The following is a 20,252-nucleotide window of genomic DNA, read 5'->3' on the forward strand; positions in this document are numbered from 1 at the left end:
ACCCTAACATGTATTATCACAATTACGTAAATACAGTACACTGCATATATGAAAAAGATGAGAAGGAAGTGCATCAGAATATTGACTTCTTTTCTATAGGGGAAGGGACTGTCATGTTTACTTTCCTTTTTATATGTTTATGTATTTTCTGCACATTCTATATTGAATGTACTTTTTTTGGATGAGTATTTGTAGAAATTTAGCAATTCTTGTAAAACTGACATATAAAAGATGTGAAGAAAACTTGAATAATTTGTTTAAAATATCACCAGGCATTATGCTGACAACATAGAGTGCTTTAAAAAAATTCAAAATGAAACCTGAAGTAAAAAAAATCCCTGAACTAAGAAAAAAAAAAAAAAAGATAGTGTGGTTTAAATCAGAATTCTATTCTATCTGACATGATTTAAATCAGAATTCTGTTTTTAATTTTTACACGAGATTTGAATGTTATGTTCGCTAGAACAGAGATTAAGCACCTTTGGCAAGTAATGTGCCCATGTTATGTGTGGTGTAGAGTGGGATGGTTATCCTTATCATGGATTTTTTTCTCTGCTGGTCATTATTTCCAGATTGAAAGAAAAGGTAAGATGGATGGGATAACAACTATGTAGAGGAAATTAGGGTTATTGTCCCCTTTGCCAAGGTCAATTTCTGTAGGTGAGAAAAATGACATACACGTTAAGGCCACTGACTTGTGAATAAGAAGATGGCAGAAACCTTGTTTAGTTATGGTAAACTTTGTCAAACAAAATTGTGTTTATTTGCCAGAGCAATGTAGGGGAACTTAAATACACACACACACACACACGCATTTGCTTGTATATATACACACACATATGAATAAATTACATATATATTTGGTTTTCTAATAACTTACTAGTTAAATAGCCGTAACACTAATATTAAGGGTTTCTTTTTTGATAAAGATAGTAGTTTTGAAAATGACATACCATTGAAAGATTTTCCGGTAGTACTAATGGATATACTGTGATTGATACGTATCTAATCTTTGTGTGGTCAGTAATGTTTATTTGTGAGGTTGGGCCTGGGGTGCTGTAACTAGCTGTTGACTATAATGTCAAGCTACCCAACTCCATAAAACAGCAGAATCCAACTCCTTGTTGTCATTATCACAGTTCTTTAACAAACTGAGCAGGCTTGCCTTGGATAAATACAAACCAAGCCAACACGTATTTAGTAAATGCCTTTTCTGGCCATAGGTTCTTTCCAACTTCCAAAATCAACTGAGAGCATGTAAAGAGTAACCCAATAGAAAGATAGACTCAATAAAGAAGATTCCTGTGTGGTAATAGTTAGGTAGCTGTAATGAACTGTGAAACTTTCAAGGACAACTATAAAGTCACTCAGTAGGTCATGCACTAGGGTTAAAGTTGACTCTGAAATTTGTTTCAGTGCTTTTTAACAAATAAATAGCTGAAAGATTTGGCAAAAGGAAGAAACAATCACAATCCTTCTTGTCCTCATTCTCTCAGGAAAATGTCTCCTGTTAACAAGTTATTTGAATGTTTGCCTTGACTGCTTTCCAGTGTTGTGTCAGTTCTTACCCTTGAACCAAGTGAGAATTCAAATAAACCAAAAAAGTTTTCACACAGCTGGACTCTTCTGCCGTTGAGTCATGCCAGTAGTCCCTCTCCCGCTTTTTAAAGGAGGTCAGCAAGAAAAAACTGGAAAAGCGGATTCATAACCTGATATCCGCGAGCTAGAGAAACTTGAGTTTGCACCTTTTAGATTTTGGAGTACTTGGCATAGAGAAGGTGAGCAGATTCTGGGAGATACTATTTGATGTATTAAAAGCTGCACTTAAGGTGCCTTCCTCTGTATTACTACCTAATTGTATTAATGGTTAGCGTTCATCTTTCTTTGCATAAATGAAAATGCACGTAAAATTCTCATTTCTAAAATGTCATTCATGTAGTACTGTCATTAGATTTTGTTGTATTCTATAGTCATAGGTCCATTGTCTAGCCCTGGCTAAGCAGGGACATGGGGCATGATTCGCAGACATGGTAGCCTCGTCTAGCATAGTACCTGGCATATAGTAGGCACTTACTGTATTTTTTGTTGATTTTTAAAATTATACATATGAATGAGTAAGTGAGTGAAGGAGTAAACAATACAGCTAGAATATACTAAATTCAGATGAGATGGCAGTTCTCATTAAACGCTACTCCTTAAGGTACTTCTTGGAATTGCATTCTATTGTATTCCTTTCATTTTAAGAAACATTTTTGAAATACCTACTTTCTGCTAGGCACTAAAATTTTGCAAAACTAAATATGATGTCATTCTTGCCTTTAAAGAGGTCACAGTTGTGTCACCGGATAAGTTACATAAGAGAATATTGAGTGCTGTGGTTACGCACGTCCCAGGTGTAGAGGAAGGATAGCAGAGAAAGAATTGGCCGTATCTGGAGAATGGCATGGACGTTGTTAATTTTACTAGTTTTATTTGTCTTTTATATTGTCCATCTCTCCTACTTGAATAGATGGTATACATTTTTATGTGTTACTTAGTTTTATGTATACATTGTTAATTGCTCAATTCCACCTCTTAGGATAGTCTTAGCATATGATAAGTATTCAATAAGTGTTTGTTGCATGATTTTTGATAGAAATAGCAGACTGCCTCCAAAAAGTATGTACTGATTTTGTTTCCACCAGCAATATATGATAATTATTTTTGCTCACATTCTTGCCAGTGCTGGGTTTTGTGAAACTTTTTTAGTTTTACCAAATGTGCTATACTGTCTCTATAGTAAAATACACAAACACACACACACACACACACACCACAAACAAGCCATCCCTTGACTACCATCTGTCTTCAGCAATTCTCCCTGTTTTTCTGCTGCCTTTGTATAGCAGAACCCTGGAAGGAAGTGTCTGTGCCTGCTTTCCGTTTCCTGTCTTCCCGTTCTACCCTGAACCCACCATCATACTTTTGTCTTTTCTCCACTGAAACCATTCTTGTCAGTATCACCAATGACCTTCAGTAGTCCTTTCTGATGGTATCTCATCTTACTCTGCTTTTCATTGATGTTTGAGACCGTTGGTCACACTCTTCTTCTAGAAATATTTCTTTTTCTTATTTTTTAAATGTATTTTTATTTTTTTGATATGGAGTCTGGCTCTGTTGCCCAGCCTGGAGTGCAGTGGCACGATCTTGGCTCACTGCAACCTCCACCTTCCAGGTTCAAGCGATTCTCCTGCGCCAGCCTCCTGAGTAGCTGGGATTACAGGTGCATGCCACCAGGCTCGGCTAATTTTTGTATTTTTAGTAGAAACGGGGTTTCACCATGTTGGCTAGGCTGGTTTCAAACTCTTGACCTCAAGTGATCCGCCTTCCTCAGCCTCCCAAAGTGCTGGGATTACAAATGTGAGCCACTGTTCCCAGCCTAGAAATATTTCTTATGTTATCCCTGGACAAATATATTTTTTTCTATTTCATTAACTACCTCTGCTGTGTGTCCTTGGCTACTTTCCGTCTCTAAAGGTTGGAGTATTCCAAGGCTCTTCTGTTTTATCTCTTCCCCTCTCCTCAGTCCTCTAAACATATTTTCCTTAGAGAGAGCTCATCTAGTGCCAAGGCGTTCATACTTTTTTTTTTTTTGAGACGGAGTCTCGCTCTCGCCCGGGCTGGAGTGCAGTGGCCGGATCTCAGCTCACTGCAAGCTCTGCCTCCCGGGTTTACACCATTCTCCTGCCTCAGCCTCCGGAGTAGCTGGGACTACAGGTGCCCGCCACCTCGCCCGGCTAGTTTTTTGTATTTTTCAGTAGAGACGGGGTTTCACCGTGTTAGCCAGGATGGTCTCGATCTCCTGACCTCGTGATCCACCCGTCTCGGCCTCCCAAAGTGCTGGGATTACAGGCTTGAGCCACCGCACCCGGCCGGCGTTCATACTTTTAAGATCTACGTTTCCAGCTCTGACTTCTTCATACAGCTCCAAACTCACGCATGCAACTGTTGACTTGACAGTAAGACTTGGATGTCTGATAGATAGCTCAGACTTACCTTGGCCAAAACAGAACTAGTGATGAACCTTCTCTTCTGTCTCTCCCTCTCTAGTCGTCCCCATTTCAGTAAACAGGGCTATTATTTATTTTGTGTTACCAAAACCCAGAAGTTACCCTTTACACATCTCTGTCCCACACTATATCCAAGCCTTCGACTTGTCCTATTGGGTCGACCTTTATAATATATTCTGAATCCAACTACTTTTCTCCACCTCCACGGTTGACTCACTGCTCTAACCAGTGTGTCCTCATCTGTCTCCAGGGTGATTACAGTATGTCCTGCTTAGTCTCCCTTTCCCACTTCAGCCAGCGATCTTTTTAAAGCATAAATAAGATTACATCATTCCCCTTCTCTGTGTCCTCTAAGGATTTGCTCTTGCATTTAGAATAAATCCCACAATCTTTACCATGACCTTCGAAGCTGAATATGTGATCTGGTCCAGCCTTCCTCTCTGGCTTCATCCATTACTATCCTTTTCTTGGCTAATCCCACTCTCACAATAGTGCCAAGCCCAACCCCAACACAGGCCTGACCTTGATGTTCTCTGTGCTTGACCAATCCATGAGCCAGGAGTCCTCCATCTGAATAAAGGGACAAAAACCAGTAGTACCTATCTCACAGGGTTGTTGTGAAGGTTAAATTCGTGTATTAAAGCACTGAAATGGTGTCTGGCACATAGTAAACACTGCGTAAATGTTAGCCATTATTTTGTTATTTTCCTTATATTTACTATTTTGGGGGATGTGGAGGAGGAATACATGTTGGTTGTGTTGAATTTTGTATGTTTGTGAGATGTGTAAGTAGAAATGCATTATAGGCAGTTGAATGTATTCATTCGGAGTGATTAGTTCTGTGTGGTGAGAGATATCCTAGGACCTTGGAGGAATGAGGAAAACTTCAGCTCTAGTGTCTAGAGATCAGTTTGTGAATTGGGAAGATCTGGATCATTAAGTGCCTAGTATTTGACGTACTCTACACAGAGTTTTCAAAATAGATGGCAGCCATCATGCTCACAACTCCAGATGCTCAGATGAAAGATTTCAATGGTTTATATTTTCTTTCCTTTTTCTTTTTTAGTGAACCAAGGCCTGGGTTTTGCTCTGGAAGCCTGTCCTGCCTGCTTCTGTAATCTGGCGCTATGCATCCGGATCTTGGACCCTTATGTACACTGCTATATGTTACTCTTACAATTCTGTGCTCTTCTGTGAGTTCAGGTGAGAGGAGAAGAATTGGGGAGGGGGTGGTTTGGCCTTTACTTATCTTAATCCTATAGCAAATAAATTTGTACTGCAATGCCTTGTGGTAATGGTGCTATCTAAAGATGTTTCTGAGATTGGTTTGACCAACTACATGATTTAAAAACTTGATAAATTCAGCAATTTAAGGATCTCTTAGTAGTGCTTTGGACATTAGCAGGCCTTTTTGTCCTGGCCCTTGTAATTTATCCCCCTTTTTTTTTAAATACATATTTTCCAATCATGCTTTTTTTAAAAATAAGGGGATATGTTACTTATTTCTGGATTTGGAAGGAACAGGAATAAAATGTGGACTATATGCCAAAGAGAAGTTTTAGAATCAGCATGATACTATGTTCAATTGGGAGTGAGAGAACTTGGTTCAAATCCCAGGTCTGCCACTTTCTCTTATGACCTTGCCTAATTTATTGTCTGCCTCTTTGGGTTGCTGAAAAGCATAAATGTGTTTGTTGTGAAATGTGTGTGTAAGCCCCATGCCTAAAACATGGTTCACGTGCATTTCTTTTTATTTTAGACTTGTGTAAAGATGAATATATAAGTAGATACAAATACAGTGATGTTTATTCATTGAGTACTGTTTTTAATATCTGCTAAAAATACCATATAGCTGTATTAAATTTAATAAGGGGAATATTGGTTTTGTGGTTTTATTTTTGTTTTGCTGAACAACCACCCCAGATTCAGCCAAAAGAGCTACTTCCCCTTAACTTCATTTCTGATTAAATATTCTGTAGGAGTAGATTCAGCAACTTATTGAATTTTTTTCCTCTTAAGTATTTTATTCCACCAAATTAACAAATATTTCTTCCCCCTTCCCATTTTCGGGTTGGAACAGAAGGATCTGCATGGATACTTTAGTGCAAGAATACCCCTGCCTTCCCATGTTCCTGGAGTAATAGAAATAACAGATCAAACAATTTCAAATCCCAAATAAAAATACTAAGCCCTGTATTTAAGAAAGGATGGCCTTTGTATTTCAGTTGTGGCTTCCTAACCGTCTGTTTTTGTTTTCTTAAAACTTAAACATTATTTTATATTGAAGGGAAGTCATAAGAAAGTACCACAGCCCTCGTTTGTAGAAAAACTTGCTCTCGTAAATCAAATCCTGTTGGTAAAATAGGGGAGAATTCTTTTTATTTGGAAAGTCATCTTCACTTTTTCAGGTTCTTAACTTCCAATTCTTCCAAGTCACTTTATTAAAAAAGCTGTTTGCCATTTCCTTCTTTCTTTCTTTCTTTTTTTTTTTTTTTTTTTTTTGAGACAGGGTCTCCCGCTGTCACCCAGGCTGGAGTGCAGTGGTGCAGTCATGGCTCACTGCAGCCTCCATCCACCTCCTGGGATCAAGCAATCCTCCCACCTCCGCCTCTGGAGTAGTTAGAAGTACAGGTGTACACCACCACATTGGCTAATTTTTGTGTTTTTTGTAGAAACAGGGTTTTGCCGTGTTGTCAGGTTCTTCTTGAACTCCTGAGCTCAAGGATTCACCTGCCTTGGCCTCCCAAAGTGCTGGGATTATAGGCGGGGCCCCAGGGCCCAGTTGCACTTTGCTATTTCTTATTAATAGGATTGGTGTTGTAGCTGATTTATATCATCAGCATTCTTGTCTTTTGTACCCTAATTGTTAAGTCCTAGGCTAACATGTTGCCCTTTTTCACTTCCAATAGATAGGCTCATAAGAATTTTGCTAGAACTTTTTAAGCATCAAGAACCATAACATATATAAAATAAGAGATTGCCTTTAGTTATACAGATACAGATGAAATGTGTTTAATGTAATCTTCTTTCTCTCTCCTCTTACCTCCCCTGCTTTCTTTGCATATGGGGAATATTCCCTTGTAGACTTGGCACCTTATTTTACTTCTGAGCCACTCTCTGCCGTCCAGAAACTTGGTGGACCTGTAGTACTACATTGTTCTGCTAAACCTGGGACCACTCATATCTCATGGTTGCATAATGGAAAAAAATTGGATGGAAACATGGAACATATTAAGATTCATCAGGGGACTTTGACAATTCTTTCTCTTAACGCCTCCCTTTTGGGTTACTACCAGTGCCTTGCCAACAACAGCATCGGTGCCATTGTGAGTGGCCCGGCAATAGTATCCGTGGCAGGTGAGTTTAATTTTGTCCCTGTTATGTATGGGTTTTCTGGAAATTACTGTTAGTGCTTGCATTTCTGAAGAGGGGAAAGACTATGGACTTTGGTGTAAGGCACATAGGAGTTTTTGTCTCAGCCTTGACTCCTGCTGTGAGTAGAACTTGTGGAAGTGCACTTAGACCTCTGAGCCTGGCCTAATGTCCTCATCGGTAACAATGATATGGAAATGATTTTTTTAAAGTTACACAGTGAGGGCAATTTTTTTTTTTCTTTATAATCTCTGCAGCTCTGCCAGGGAAGGACCCTTTTCTAATGTGAATTCTGAACAATTTCTTTGTGAGTACTTGGAAGTCCATGATATCATTAACAGCAAAAGCCGTTGTCTACTCTGACCCTTAGTTATTTCCTGGAGTCCTTTGTCTTTCTGTCACACCTAACTGTTTTATTTGCCTTGATTACTGAGTGATTTTAATTCATTTAATTGAAACTGTGGTTAAAAAGCAGGAAAAAAGTAACTGTAAGGAAAGGAATGTTGAGTATTGAACTTACGGAAAATCTGGAATGCGTGGTTTTTCTTAGTAAGTTGGAGCCATCTGCCTTTCAAATGGTGATGGCTTCCAGTCATGGAAAATGTCTTTGTAAGGGCACCCCTATTTACAGAACAAATCTGGATTCCCCAGGAGTAGTGAGTTTGTCATAACTGAGAAGAGTAAATGTTTTTGTAGAGCTGTGACCCGTGGACAGCTGTAAGACGCGCACTGGAGGGCGGGACTCCTCGTGGCAGGCTGCTGAGCGCTTTGAGCCCTGGAGATCATAAGAGTTCCCCCGCAGGCTCCATCCTTAGTGAACTGAGACTGAGAGGAATTGAGACCAAGTTAGTAGATTCAGATGATCTAAACAATGATATCCTTCCTTATTTTTTTGATGTCCTAGGTTCGTTCCAGAAATCATTTTATTGCAATGTGAATAACTACAAACAGACTAGGGATCTGTAGGGAAAGTGAGTTTTGATGGGGGACTGGATTGAAAAGGATTTATCTTGACCAAATGGGAATAATTATGCTTTATAGTTCTAGATGTCTTAAGAGCAGTTTATATTTATTCTGGTTCCCTAGAAGCATTGACTTATGAAAAAGGGTGCCATGACTTAGGTCTTAGCCCTCAACCATGCACATCTGCCCCAGCTGCTTTCTTTTTTCTTTTCTTTTCTTTTTTTCTTTTTTCTTGAGATAGGGTTTCACTCTGTTACCCAGGCTGGAGTGCAGTGGCACGATCTTGGCTCATTGCAGCCTCAACCTCCTGGGCTCAAGTGATCCTCCCACCTCAGCCTCCTGAGTAGCTTGCCCCAGCTGCTTTCTGAGATGAAAAGATCGTGCAGCCCTTTGGACTGGGGTCAGCTGCCACAAAAGGCCATGCTGCAGATGTTGTTTCTAATTTTTAAACTTCCTTTGGGAAAAAGAATTCAAATTTGCATTTATTTATTTATTTATTTATCTGTTTCCTTATTTATTTCAGTTCTTGGTGATTTTGGTTCATCCACAAAGCATGTTATTACAGCAGAAGAAAAAAGTGCTGGTTTCATTGGCTGCAGGGTACCAGAGAGTAACCCCAAAGCTGAGGTGCGCTATAAAATCCGGGGAAAATGGCTGAAACATTCCACAGGTGAGACCTTTTGTGAAAAGCACACACATAACAAATGTTCGTTAAATAAGCCGCTTCTAAGCTCTGTGTGCTAGAGATGAACTGTGGATACAAGAAGGCATGAGTGGCGAGGACTAAAACAAGTGGTTACAATATACAAATAATTACGGCCCCGTCCCCTGAGGCCTCACTCCCTCAGTTCCTTCAGACCCCCATCAGATTTCACTTCCTTGGAGAAGATAGCCCTCATGGTCCTATCTAAAATAATATACCTGGTGCTCTCTGGCCCCTTTATTTAGTTTTGCTTTTCTTCATAGAATTGATCACACCTGATACTGTGTTATTCATATTTCTGTTAGTTTATGATTGTATGTCTTTTTCTCTGACCTCGCCACATACCCCTCCTGGAATGTGGGCTGCATGCATGCAGGGTTTTTGTCTGCTCTTTTCCTTGCCATAGCACTTGTGCCTGGCCATTGTGGGCAGAAAGTAGCCCCTTGATATGTGTTTGTGGGAAAAAAATGAGTGACTAGACAATGCAGAAACACCATGTGACCAGTGCTGTAGGTAGAGGTTTGCCAAAGTCGAAGCATGTTTCTTATGCTTTGAGATTCGCTATCGTTAAAATGCTTCTGCCGAGTTTGATTTGCTATGCTAATTCTGTTGACCTTTTTTTTCTGTTCTGCTTTGACTTTCCCTTTCCTTCATTTAAGAAATTTTCCTTGATTGCTTCTTTGCCACTAATCTCATGTCTAAACGTAATGCAGGCTGTCTTGTGGCTCACGCCTGTAATCCTAGCACTTTGGGAAGTTGAGGCAGGAAGATCACTTGAAGCCAGGAGTTCAAGACTAGCCTGGGCAATATAGTGAGACCCCATTCCTACAAAAAATTTAAAAATTAACTGGGTGTAGTGGCGTGCACCTGTAGTCTCAGCTACTCGGGAGGCTTAGGTGGGAGGGCCGCTTGAGTCCAGGAGTTCCAGACTATAGCAAGCCGTACTTATGCCACTGTACTCCAGCCTGGGTGACAGAGTGAGACCCCCATCTCTAAAATAAAATAAATTAAAATAAAATAAAATAAAATAAAATAAAATAAAATAAAACAAAATAAGATGGAATAAAGCATAATGATCAACTTTGTGAGTTTTAGTTGTGCTGTGGTGTCCTTCATAAAGGGAGAGGCCTAACTGCACTCCCTTCCTTCCTCAGAGAATTACTTAATCCTTCCATCAGGAAATCTTCAGATTTTGAATGTATCCTTAGAGGACAAGGGATCATACAAATGTGCAGCTTATAATCCTGTCACACATCAGTTAAAAGTTGAACCTATTGGCCGAAAGCTCCTTGTGAGTCGTAAGTATTTGGGAGAATGGTAACTGGTGGAAGAGGAAGAGTCCTCATAAAAATTTGGGCAATGATAGTTCATTTTTTTCCAAATCCTGTTTGTTTATCATAAAAAGTCTTACCAAAAGAGGAAATACAGGCTGGGCATGGTGGGTCACCCCTGTGATCACAGCACTTTGGGAGGCTGAGGCAGGTGCATCACCTGAGGTTAGGAGTTTGAGACCAGCCTGACCAACATGGCGGAATCCCCGTCTCTACTAAAAAAACAAAAATTAGCAGAGTGTGGCGCCACGTGCCTGTAATCTCAGCTACTTGGGAGGCCGAGGCAGTAGAATTGCCTGAACGTGGGAGGCAGAGGTTGCAGTGAGCTGAGATTGCACCACTGCACTCCAGCCTGGATGACAGAGTGAGACTCTATCTTAAAAAAAAAAAAAAAAAGTAAGTACATTAATGCATTATAGAAGAGTACTGTACATGCTTTAAAAATGTAACTTACAGAAGGGAATTTTGGCCAAGGTGACAGAGTGAATACACGTGGAGAATTTTGCCCTTTGTTCAAACAAGAAGAAATAGAGGAGATACAACTTTATAGTAGTGGTCATTAAATTGGTGTCTGTGAATTTTGAAGAAAAAAAAAAAGAGCTATGTCTGTCCTCTTTCTTTCAGATGTGATGAAAATCACTGTTGATTTTTAGGTTATGGCGGTAGAGTTGAGGTGGCACCAATAGTTAGAGCACAGTGAAGGCGTGGCTTCTGAACTTGTTGGGAATTCTGCATTCCCAAACCGCCAATTCAGAAGTAGCCCTAAAAGACCACAGAAATCTTTTAATTCTCAACTAAAAAGGATTTAACTGCCAAATAGGACCTTGTAGTATAAAGAATACGTGGGAAAACAGTGATACCCACAGCTTTGCTAAGCAAGAGATTAGAAACGAAGACTTACTAATAATCTCTCGTCTCGTTTCCTTTTCCAGGTCCTTCTTCAGATGATTTTCACATTCTTCACCCCACCCATTCACAGGCATTAGCTGTTCTTTCTCGTAGCCCCGTAACCTTGGAGTGTGTGGTGAGTGGGGTCCCGGCTCCTCAAGTGTATTGGCTAAAGGACGGGCAGGACATTGCACCAGGAAGCAGCTGGAGAAGGTTGTATTCTCATCTTGCCACAGATAGCATTGACCCAGCGGACTCTGGAAACTATACCTGCATGGTGGGAAACAAGTCTGGAGATGTAAAATATGTGACTTACATGGTTAATGTACTTGGTAAGATGTTAGTTTTTAATGTTTTTCAAATGAAGCCATTTTTCTGGTCTAACTGATATCTGAAGGAAAGATCCATTTGTGAAATTGAAATAGGGAATATCTAGAAATACCTACACCCTAGCCAGAACAAGTTTCATTTTTATAATGGACTGCTGAATTAGGCCATTTTTCTGAGTGGCATAGAGCATTTCACATGGAATATTCTTGGAAACCTCACCCCCAACCTAGTTATGCAATATAGAGATTATTCTCTCTTCTTCATAACATGGAGGAAAAAACTGGAAATCAGGAGAATGGAAGAATCTAGCTGATATCTGTGTGTAGTATCCAGTAGTAGTAACTAAGACAGAGTACTAATGAGAAAATGTCAGGCCAGGCACGGTAACTCACACCTATAACCCCAGCACTTTGGGAGGAGGTTGGAATACTTGAGCCCAGGAGTCTAAGACCATCTTGGGCAACGTGGCGAAACCCCATCTCTACCGAAAATACAAAATTTAACTGGGTGTGGTAGCACAGGCTTGTAATACCAGCTACTTGGGAGGCTGAGGTGGGAGGGTGGTTTGAACCCGGGAGGCGGAGGTTGCAGTGGGCTGGGATCACGCTATCGCGCTCTAGTCTGGGCGACAGAGCCAGACCCTGTCTCAAAAAAGAAAATGTCATCTCAAAAAGAAATCAGTCTATTTAATTTAATTTTCTTTTTTTGGATGCTCTTACCAATGCCTGGGTGATAAAATTGAATTATTTCCACCCACATTTCTATATTTATACTTTATTTCAAAACTATTCCTTTCTTTCTAAGCAGCTACCTACTTCACTATTATGTGTAGCTGCAGAAAATGTTTTCCTTTATTGAAACAGATTTTCATGAAAAAAATAGGGGGAAAGTGGTTTAATAGTGAATAAAATTGTTGTAAACGCTTTGCATGTATTTATAATATTTATAACCATAACCTGCTATAGGTTAGCAACATTGGAATTAACGTAAGTGTATGACAAGTGGGCTTTGGAACTCAGTGATTAGGACTGGATTAATATGCATAATTTAGACATATGCTACAAATTCTGATAAATGATTTACTTTTTCTGGGTAATAAGTGACTTTAAGGATCCCTAAAGGAAGTTTCGTTTTTTTGTTTTCGCCTGTTACACATCTAACCTCAAAGTTGAGTTGACCATAAAAATAATTTAACCTCTGAATAAACATTCTTCTGTTTTGGCTCCTGTTTAGTGTGAAATCCAGGGAAATTATTACTGTATTTCAAACTAATCACCTGAAATAAATGCTAAGAGAAGCCCAGGATTAGAAACTATTTGTGTATATGTGTGTATTCCCTTATGTTGTGGGGAGTTAAGTGGGTGGAGTAATCTGTGAAAGGAGACGATATGTTATTAGTAACATATGGTTTATCCTATTAGTGGAACATTTCTAATTTTTTTCTTGATTACCACAGCAGACAGAAGAATGTGAATAAACAGTGCAACTTTGTGTCAACTGGTTATTGGTAGAAAGAAGATTTTTATGACTTGATAATTTAAGAAGTCCGTTTTGAGGGCTAGAGTTTAATTTGTGTGTTTTATTTTCAGAACATGCTTTCATTTTTGAAGGACTACAGGATCAGATAGTGTCTCTGGGTGCCACAGTACACTTTACCTGTGGCGTTCGTGGGAACCCAGCCCCCAACTGTACCTGGTTTCACAATGCACAACCTATTCATCCTTCCGCACGACATCTAACTGCAGGAAACGGACTGAAAATCAGTGGGGTTACCGTGGATGATGCCGGGATGTATCAGTGTGTAGCAGATAATGGGATTGGATTTATGCAGTCTACTGGAAGACTTGAAATTGAAAATGGTAGGCTTTTTTTAGGTCATGCCAGTCGTAAGAACGTTTATTTTCCAGGTGGGCTTTTGTTGTGGTCAAAAATGAAATTATTTTTACTAAAAGAAAATAACCCTAGCACCATACAAGAACGGTGTTCATTTTCCATGTTCCTTGCTAGTGACGGGTAGGCATTTTCATGAAGAAGTAATCTTATTTAATTAAGCTCATTAAAAAAAAGTTTTTAAAAACTTTTCAACAGATTCTTCATACTTTAAAAATCTATATGGTACAATCTCTCTCTTAATCTTTTTTTTTTTTTTTTTTTATGATGGAGTCTCACTCTGTTGCCCAGGCTGGGGTTCAGTGGCACGATCTCAGTTCACTGCAAGCCCTGCCTCCTGGGTTCACGCTATTCTCCTCCCTGAACCTCCCAAGTAGCTGGGACTATAGGCATGCCTGCCACCATGCCCGGCTAAATTTTTAAAAAATATTTTTAATAGAGATGGAGTTTCACTGTGTTAGCAAGGATGGTCTCGATCTCCTGACCTCGTGATCCACCTGCCTCGGCCTCCCAAAGTGCTGAGATTACAGACGTGAGCCACTGTGCCCAGCCTGTGTCTTACGCTTATTCTCTAGACAGTTCCTCTCTTTAGAAATAATTAGTTTTGTCAGTTTCTTGAGCAGCCTTGTATGTAGTACACATACAGGTGGTTTCACACAACTTGAGAGAGTGTATGTGCATTTTATAACAATATCTGTTTTTGTTTTTGTTTTTTTACCTAAATAGTGGTAGCATTTTTTACCATACATTTTTTACTTAGCATCTTGGGGTATCTTCTCACATGGTACATAAAAAGTATTTTCATTCCTTTTTAAAAAATTGCTGCTTAGTGGTCCATTGTATAGTTGTAACAATTTGACTAGTACCTGATTGATGGTTGTTTTTAATCTTTTGCTATTACAAGTAGTTCTATAATGAATACCCTTCTACAAAGATTATTTTGCACATGTGTGAGTATTTGTAAAAGCAATTCCTAGAAATGAATTTGCAGAATAAAAGCGCATCTGTGTTGGTAATTTTGGTAGAGATTACTGAATCACTCTCCATGGTCGTTACCAGTGTTCACTCCCACCAGCAACACTTAACTCTCCTTGTTTCCTCAAACCCTCACCAACATGGGGCATTGTCAATTTTTAAAGTCTTTGCCAATCTAGTAAGTAAAAAAAAAAAAAAAGAACCATTTAATCTGTATTTCTTTTATTTATTACAGGTAAAGTTGGGCATCTTTTCATGTTTTTGAGTCCCTTAAATTTGCGTTTCTGTGTATTGACTGTTCTTTGTCTTTTGCTCGTTGAAAAAATTAGGTTGTTGGTCTTTCTTCTTCTTGATTTATAGGAGTTCTTTATCTATAGGGAAGTCCATTGTTTATGATATGAGTTATAAATATTTTAAATTTCAGAGAATCAATATATGGACCGAATATTCTGACATTAGTGTAATTTATTTAGAAGTTAATAATGAAAACATAATTTTTAAAAATTGGCATGTGTTTGGACATTAAAAATTATACTTCTCAATAGTTGGATCAAAAAAGAAATCGTAATGGAAATTTAAAATACTTTGTACTGAATGATAATGAAAATGCTACAGTCAGTTTTGTAAGAGACAGCCAAATAGAATTTCAAAGGAAATTTACAGCCTTCTGTGGCTGTAAAAGAAAATTAGTAAGACTAAAACCTACTGCGTGAAGTAAAAGGGTAACAAAATAGATTCAAAGAAAGGAAAAAAGATCATAAAAATAAGGGCAGAAATCAATTAAATAGAAAACAAAGATAAAATAGAGAGGATCAATGAAGATAGAAGTTGGCCCTTTGTAAAGTCTAAGAAAATGGACACATCTTTGGGGAAAATGACCCAAAGAAAAGAAAGCAGGTACAAATAATATTAGGGACAAAAGAGGGCTATAAATACAAGTCTTACAGCAATTAAAGATAGATTAAGCTAAATTTTATGACAATTTATAATAAAGACAGAAATGGACAGATTCTGAGGAAAAAATGTAACTTAGCAATGCTGACGGAAAAGAAATAAGCTTGAGTAGTCCTAACCCTATCAAATAAGTTGAATTAGGAGTTAAAAATCTTCTCACAAAGAAAATAAGGGGCCAGATGATTTTATGGAGGTTCTACCAAACTTTGAAGGATAGACCGTTTCAAATATTATACAAACTGTTTCAGAGAAGAGGAAAAGATGGAAACTCTCCAGTCTTGATTCCAGAAACTCAGTTAGATGGTGCAAGTAAGGAAAATCAAAGGCCAGTCTCATTTATGAACATAGGTGTAAAAATCCTAACTAATATATTAACAAGACAGGACAGTGTAAAAAAGAAAAGACGTCATTTCCAAACAGTTATCCCAGAAATCCACTTGAAAATATAGAGTGTCATTCACTCTATTTATTGAATAAAGGAGAAAAACAATGTGATTATCTCACTAGAGATGGAAAAACATTAGACGTAATTGAGTACCCATGTTAGACACTTAGAAAAGTAGAAATAGAGTTGAACTTTCTTTTTTTTATTTTTATTTTTTTATTATTTTATTTTTTTTTGAGTCAGAGTCTCGCTCTGTCGCCCAGGCTGGAGTGCAGTGGCCAGATCTCAGCCCACTGCAAGCTCCGCCTCCCGGGTTTACGCCATTCTCCTGCCTCAGACTCCCGAGTAGCTGGGACTACAGGTGCCCGCCCCTCGCCCAGCTAGTTTTTTGTATTTTTTAGTAGAGATGGGGTTTCACCATGTTAGCCAGGATGGTCTCGATCTCTTGACCTCGTGATTCGCCCGTCTCGGCCTCCCAAAGTGCTGGGATTATAGGCTTGAGCCACCGCGCCCGGCCTGAACTTTCTTAATAAAGAGTGTCTAACAAGGACTTACAGGAAACATTGCATTTAATGATGAAATATAAGAAGCACTCCCTTTGAAAATCTCTTCTGGCCATCATTATACTGGAGATCCTAACCAGCACAGAAAGACATGAAAAGTAAAAGAAGGAAAGAACCCAGATCATTGTTAATTTACAACCAATATGATTGTCAACATAGACTATCCCAAATAGTTTGCTGGCCATTATTATGACTGTTGTATGTCCTATTATGACCTGTTATGATAAATAATAACATTTAGCAAGGTGGATGGATGAAGACCAGTGAACAAAAATCAGTTGCCTTGGCTGGGTGCAGTGGCTCACACCTGTAATCCTAGCACTTTGGGAGGTCGAGGCAGGTGGATTGCCTGAGCTCAGGAGTTCGAGACCAGCCTGGGCAACACGGTGAAACCCTGTCTTTACTAAAATACAAAAAAAAAAAAAAAAAAAAATTAGCTGGGCTTGGCGGCGTGCGCCTGTAGTCCCGGCTACTCAGGAGGCTGAGGCAGGAGAATTTCTAGAACCCAGGAGGCGGAGGTTGCAGTGAACTGAGGTGGCGCCACTGCACCCTTCGTCTCTTAAAAACAAAAAATAAATCAGTTGCCTGTCTGTATACCAGCAACAAACAGAAAGTATAATTTAAAAACCACCTTTTTAAATATTATAGCGGTAAAGCATAGCCAGTTATATAAGAAGATATACCAGTTCCTCAATATTATATATTGTATTCAGTATTATATAGTTATCTGGTCTTTCTAAAAATTTTCTGTGGATTCATGCAATTCTAATTAAAATCCCATCATAGTATTTTAAGGACCTTGACAAACTGATTCTAAAATTTATATGGATAACCCAAGGCCCAAGAATGGCAAAGGCACTCTAAAAGAAGGAGAAAAAGAACATGGGAGACTTGCCTTAAACATCTAAAATACCTGTAGTAATTCAGAAAATATTATATTGGTACAGAAACAGATAGACTCTTGGAACAAGATAGAGACTTTCAAAAAGACATTTGCATGTAAGGGCTTGACTGAGCCGGCACTGCACATCAGCAGGGAGGAGACCGATTTCGCATTTTGATGTGGAATAACTGGCTGTCAACATGGAGGTAAAAGTGAAACTCAGTGTCTTACTCACATTGTATAAAAGATACATTCTCAGTGGATTCAAGATCTAAATATGAAAGATGAGATGAAAAAAGTTTTCAAGAAAACATTGAAGAATGTATGATCTGTGGGTAAAACTTTTTAATAAGACATTTTAAAAGACTGATTTTAAACGATATGACCACATTGAAATGAAAACATCTTCCTAATAGATACTGTGAAAAGCTGAAAGGATAAGCAGTACATTAGGAAGGAGGTACTAGTCACATACATACCTGAACAAAAGAACAGAATCTAGTATATACAGAGAACTCCGAATCATTACAGAAAAGATTCATGACCCAATAGAAAAACTGACAAAGGCCATTTCACAGAGGACAAAAATTAATAATGTCAAATAATCACGTGAAAAGATGTACAGCCTCATTAGACCTCAGGAAAATACATGTTCTGAGCAAGGAGATAGCATTTTACACTCAGTAGCTTGGCAAAAATCCAGAAATCTGATATCAGTTGTTGGGTGGTTTTGTCAGACATGGGAAGGAGGACTAGAGAAAAAGAGACATACTGGAGAAAATGTCAATTACTTTGGTCAATACTCCATTGTAAGCTCTCTTAAAAATGCCTCCAGAGAATATTAAGACCCAAAGGAAAGACTTGGTGCCACTTTAATTTAGAAACAAAAATGCTGTTCATGTCTATGGGAAAAAAATACAGGTATCATCAGTATCAACTTCTATTCAGAACAGGTTTTTTTCTCCCAAGCTTTTTATAATCAAATTCCTGCCTCCCTTCCCACCCTACCCCACAAAATTGACCATTTTATTGAAGGAAAATTATCTGCTTTTATACTTATTTACACATTTTCCTGTTAAGGTCTGAGGTTTCAACTTCATATGTTCTATATTTGCAGTGGTCAAATATGTTTAGTGTAGCTTCAGAAAAACTCTCAAAAGATTTCTTTGTATATATTCCTTTCTTTCTGAAGGACAGGAAATTTATGTAGGAAATGTTTAGGAGCCTACAGCTATGAAACAACTCTACTATTTATTGACAGTTTTACTTGGTGGAAGTTGAGAAGGGAACTAACTAGGAGGTAGCTATCTTGGTTTTAATCATTACTCCCACATTTACATGATAGAATGAAATTGTTTTGCATCGTAGATACTACAGTGTTCTTAATTTTTCATAATCACTTTTTTAATAGACAGTGGATTCAAGCCAGTTATAATTACGGCACCAGCAAGTGCAAAGGTGGCAGACGGAGACTTTGTCACTCTGTCCTGCAATGCCAGTGGGCTGCCGGTTCCGGTCATTCGTTGGTATGACAGCCATGGATTGATAACCAGCCATCCATCTCAAGTCCTGAGATCTAAATCCCGAAAATCACAGTTATCAAGACCTGAGGGCTTGAACCTGGAGCCTGTGTACTTCGTCATGTCCCAAGCTGGTGCAAGCTCTCTCCATATTCAGGCTGTGACTCAGGAACATGCGGGGAAATACATCTGCGAAGCTACAAATGAACATGGTACCACACAGGCAGAAGCATCTCTCATGGTTGGTGAGTTGCCATTATTATTTATTTTTAGTTGAATAAGTTCCTTTTATAATATAAGTTAAACTGACTTGAAATGTTATTTTAATGAGTCCAGCAATCTGTATTTTTTCCTGATGACAGTGAAATGTGGAACCGTGTTTCTTGGTATTTCGCTTTATGTGAATCACATGAATTTTGGTCTCTGTGTCTGATGTGTTTGTTAAGATTGTAGTTGCAATATAGAAAGCTCTCATTTGGGAGCAGGCCCAGAATATAACCTGTCTTTGGGATTAATGTTTTTGGTTTTCTAAGCTACCGAAAATGATATTGCAGACGTTTTTTTATGCCCTTGATAACTACAGTATTGGGTCTAAAGGACTGGCCTTCATTGAGAATGTAGAGTTTTGGTACTATTAAGTAATACCTGTTTGTATATATTCCCTCTGTCTTATCCAAAGTTATTTTCTAATGGGATGTATAATATTTATTCTTCATATTTTACTGATTTTTTGTGATGATGACTTAAAAACTATGTATGATTTTTGATGTACTGGTATATAGACTATTAATATTCATGGAAATGAACTCAAACGTGACTTAATTCAAGTTCAAACCTTCCATCAGTAGGCTTTTAGAGCAGTGTCCCCAACAACTAGTCAGTTGGCTGTAGATTGTCACCTTACTTGTCCTGCGAGAGGTCCAATATCAAAGGCAATAGTGCCTTCAGTCTCGGGTAACTGAGGTCTCTGACCCTGGCCTCTGCTTTAAGGGGCTTAGCGTGGCTCTCTTCTACCTGGGGCCATGGTTCCACGGGTCAGAGAGCCCACGGGGTCAAGGAGCAGTGCTTATGCTGAGCTCAGAGCCCACGTCCCTCCTTCTAGACAGGTCTGGGATCCAGCATTCCCTGCTTTAGTGAGTTCACAGTTGTCGCCACAGTTCCTCTCCCCTGGCCCATCCGCCACAGTCTGGACCACACGACCAGTGTGTGGGCACCCTTAGCCAGAGCAGTGGCCAACGGGGGGTCCTTGGCAGAGGAGTGATGGTTGAAATAAAAAGAGTTTGTATGTGCACATACGATTTCCCTTCACGTGCAAACCAGGATGCTCTTGCTCTGAATGAAGGTGGAGGTGGAGGAGAAGTGGTGGAGACCGGGGGCTTCCCCTTATCCTCTTGTGCATGTTAGAGATGGGAGAGATGTGGAGGCTGAGCACAGGGGCTGTGTCAG

At 39.1% G+C, this 20,252-nt stretch overlaps 1 protein-coding gene across 1 annotated transcript in view; it reads left to right on the top strand.

Annotated features, from left to right (window-relative positions):
- CDON (cell adhesion associated, oncogene regulated) overlaps positions 1-20,252 on the top strand; it is a 102,288-nt gene that overhangs the window by 36,149 nt on the left and 45,887 nt on the right. Inside the window, 7 exon segments of the mRNA XM_030918424.1 lie at positions 5,116-5,252; positions 7,134-7,406; positions 8,908-9,054; positions 10,242-10,385; positions 11,351-11,638; positions 13,226-13,495; positions 18,698-19,051. Of these exon segments, the coding sequence (XP_030774284.1) occupies positions 5,177-5,252; positions 7,134-7,406; positions 8,908-9,054; positions 10,242-10,385; positions 11,351-11,638; positions 13,226-13,495; positions 18,698-19,051 (1,552 nt within the window). The 5' untranslated portion in view covers positions 5,116-5,176.

Source organism: Rhinopithecus roxellana, chromosome 15 (assembly GCF_007565055.1).
Source record: "Rhinopithecus roxellana isolate Shanxi Qingling chromosome 15, ASM756505v1, whole genome shotgun sequence".
NCBI classification, from domain to species: Eukaryota; Metazoa; Chordata; class Mammalia; order Primates; family Cercopithecidae; genus Rhinopithecus; species Rhinopithecus roxellana.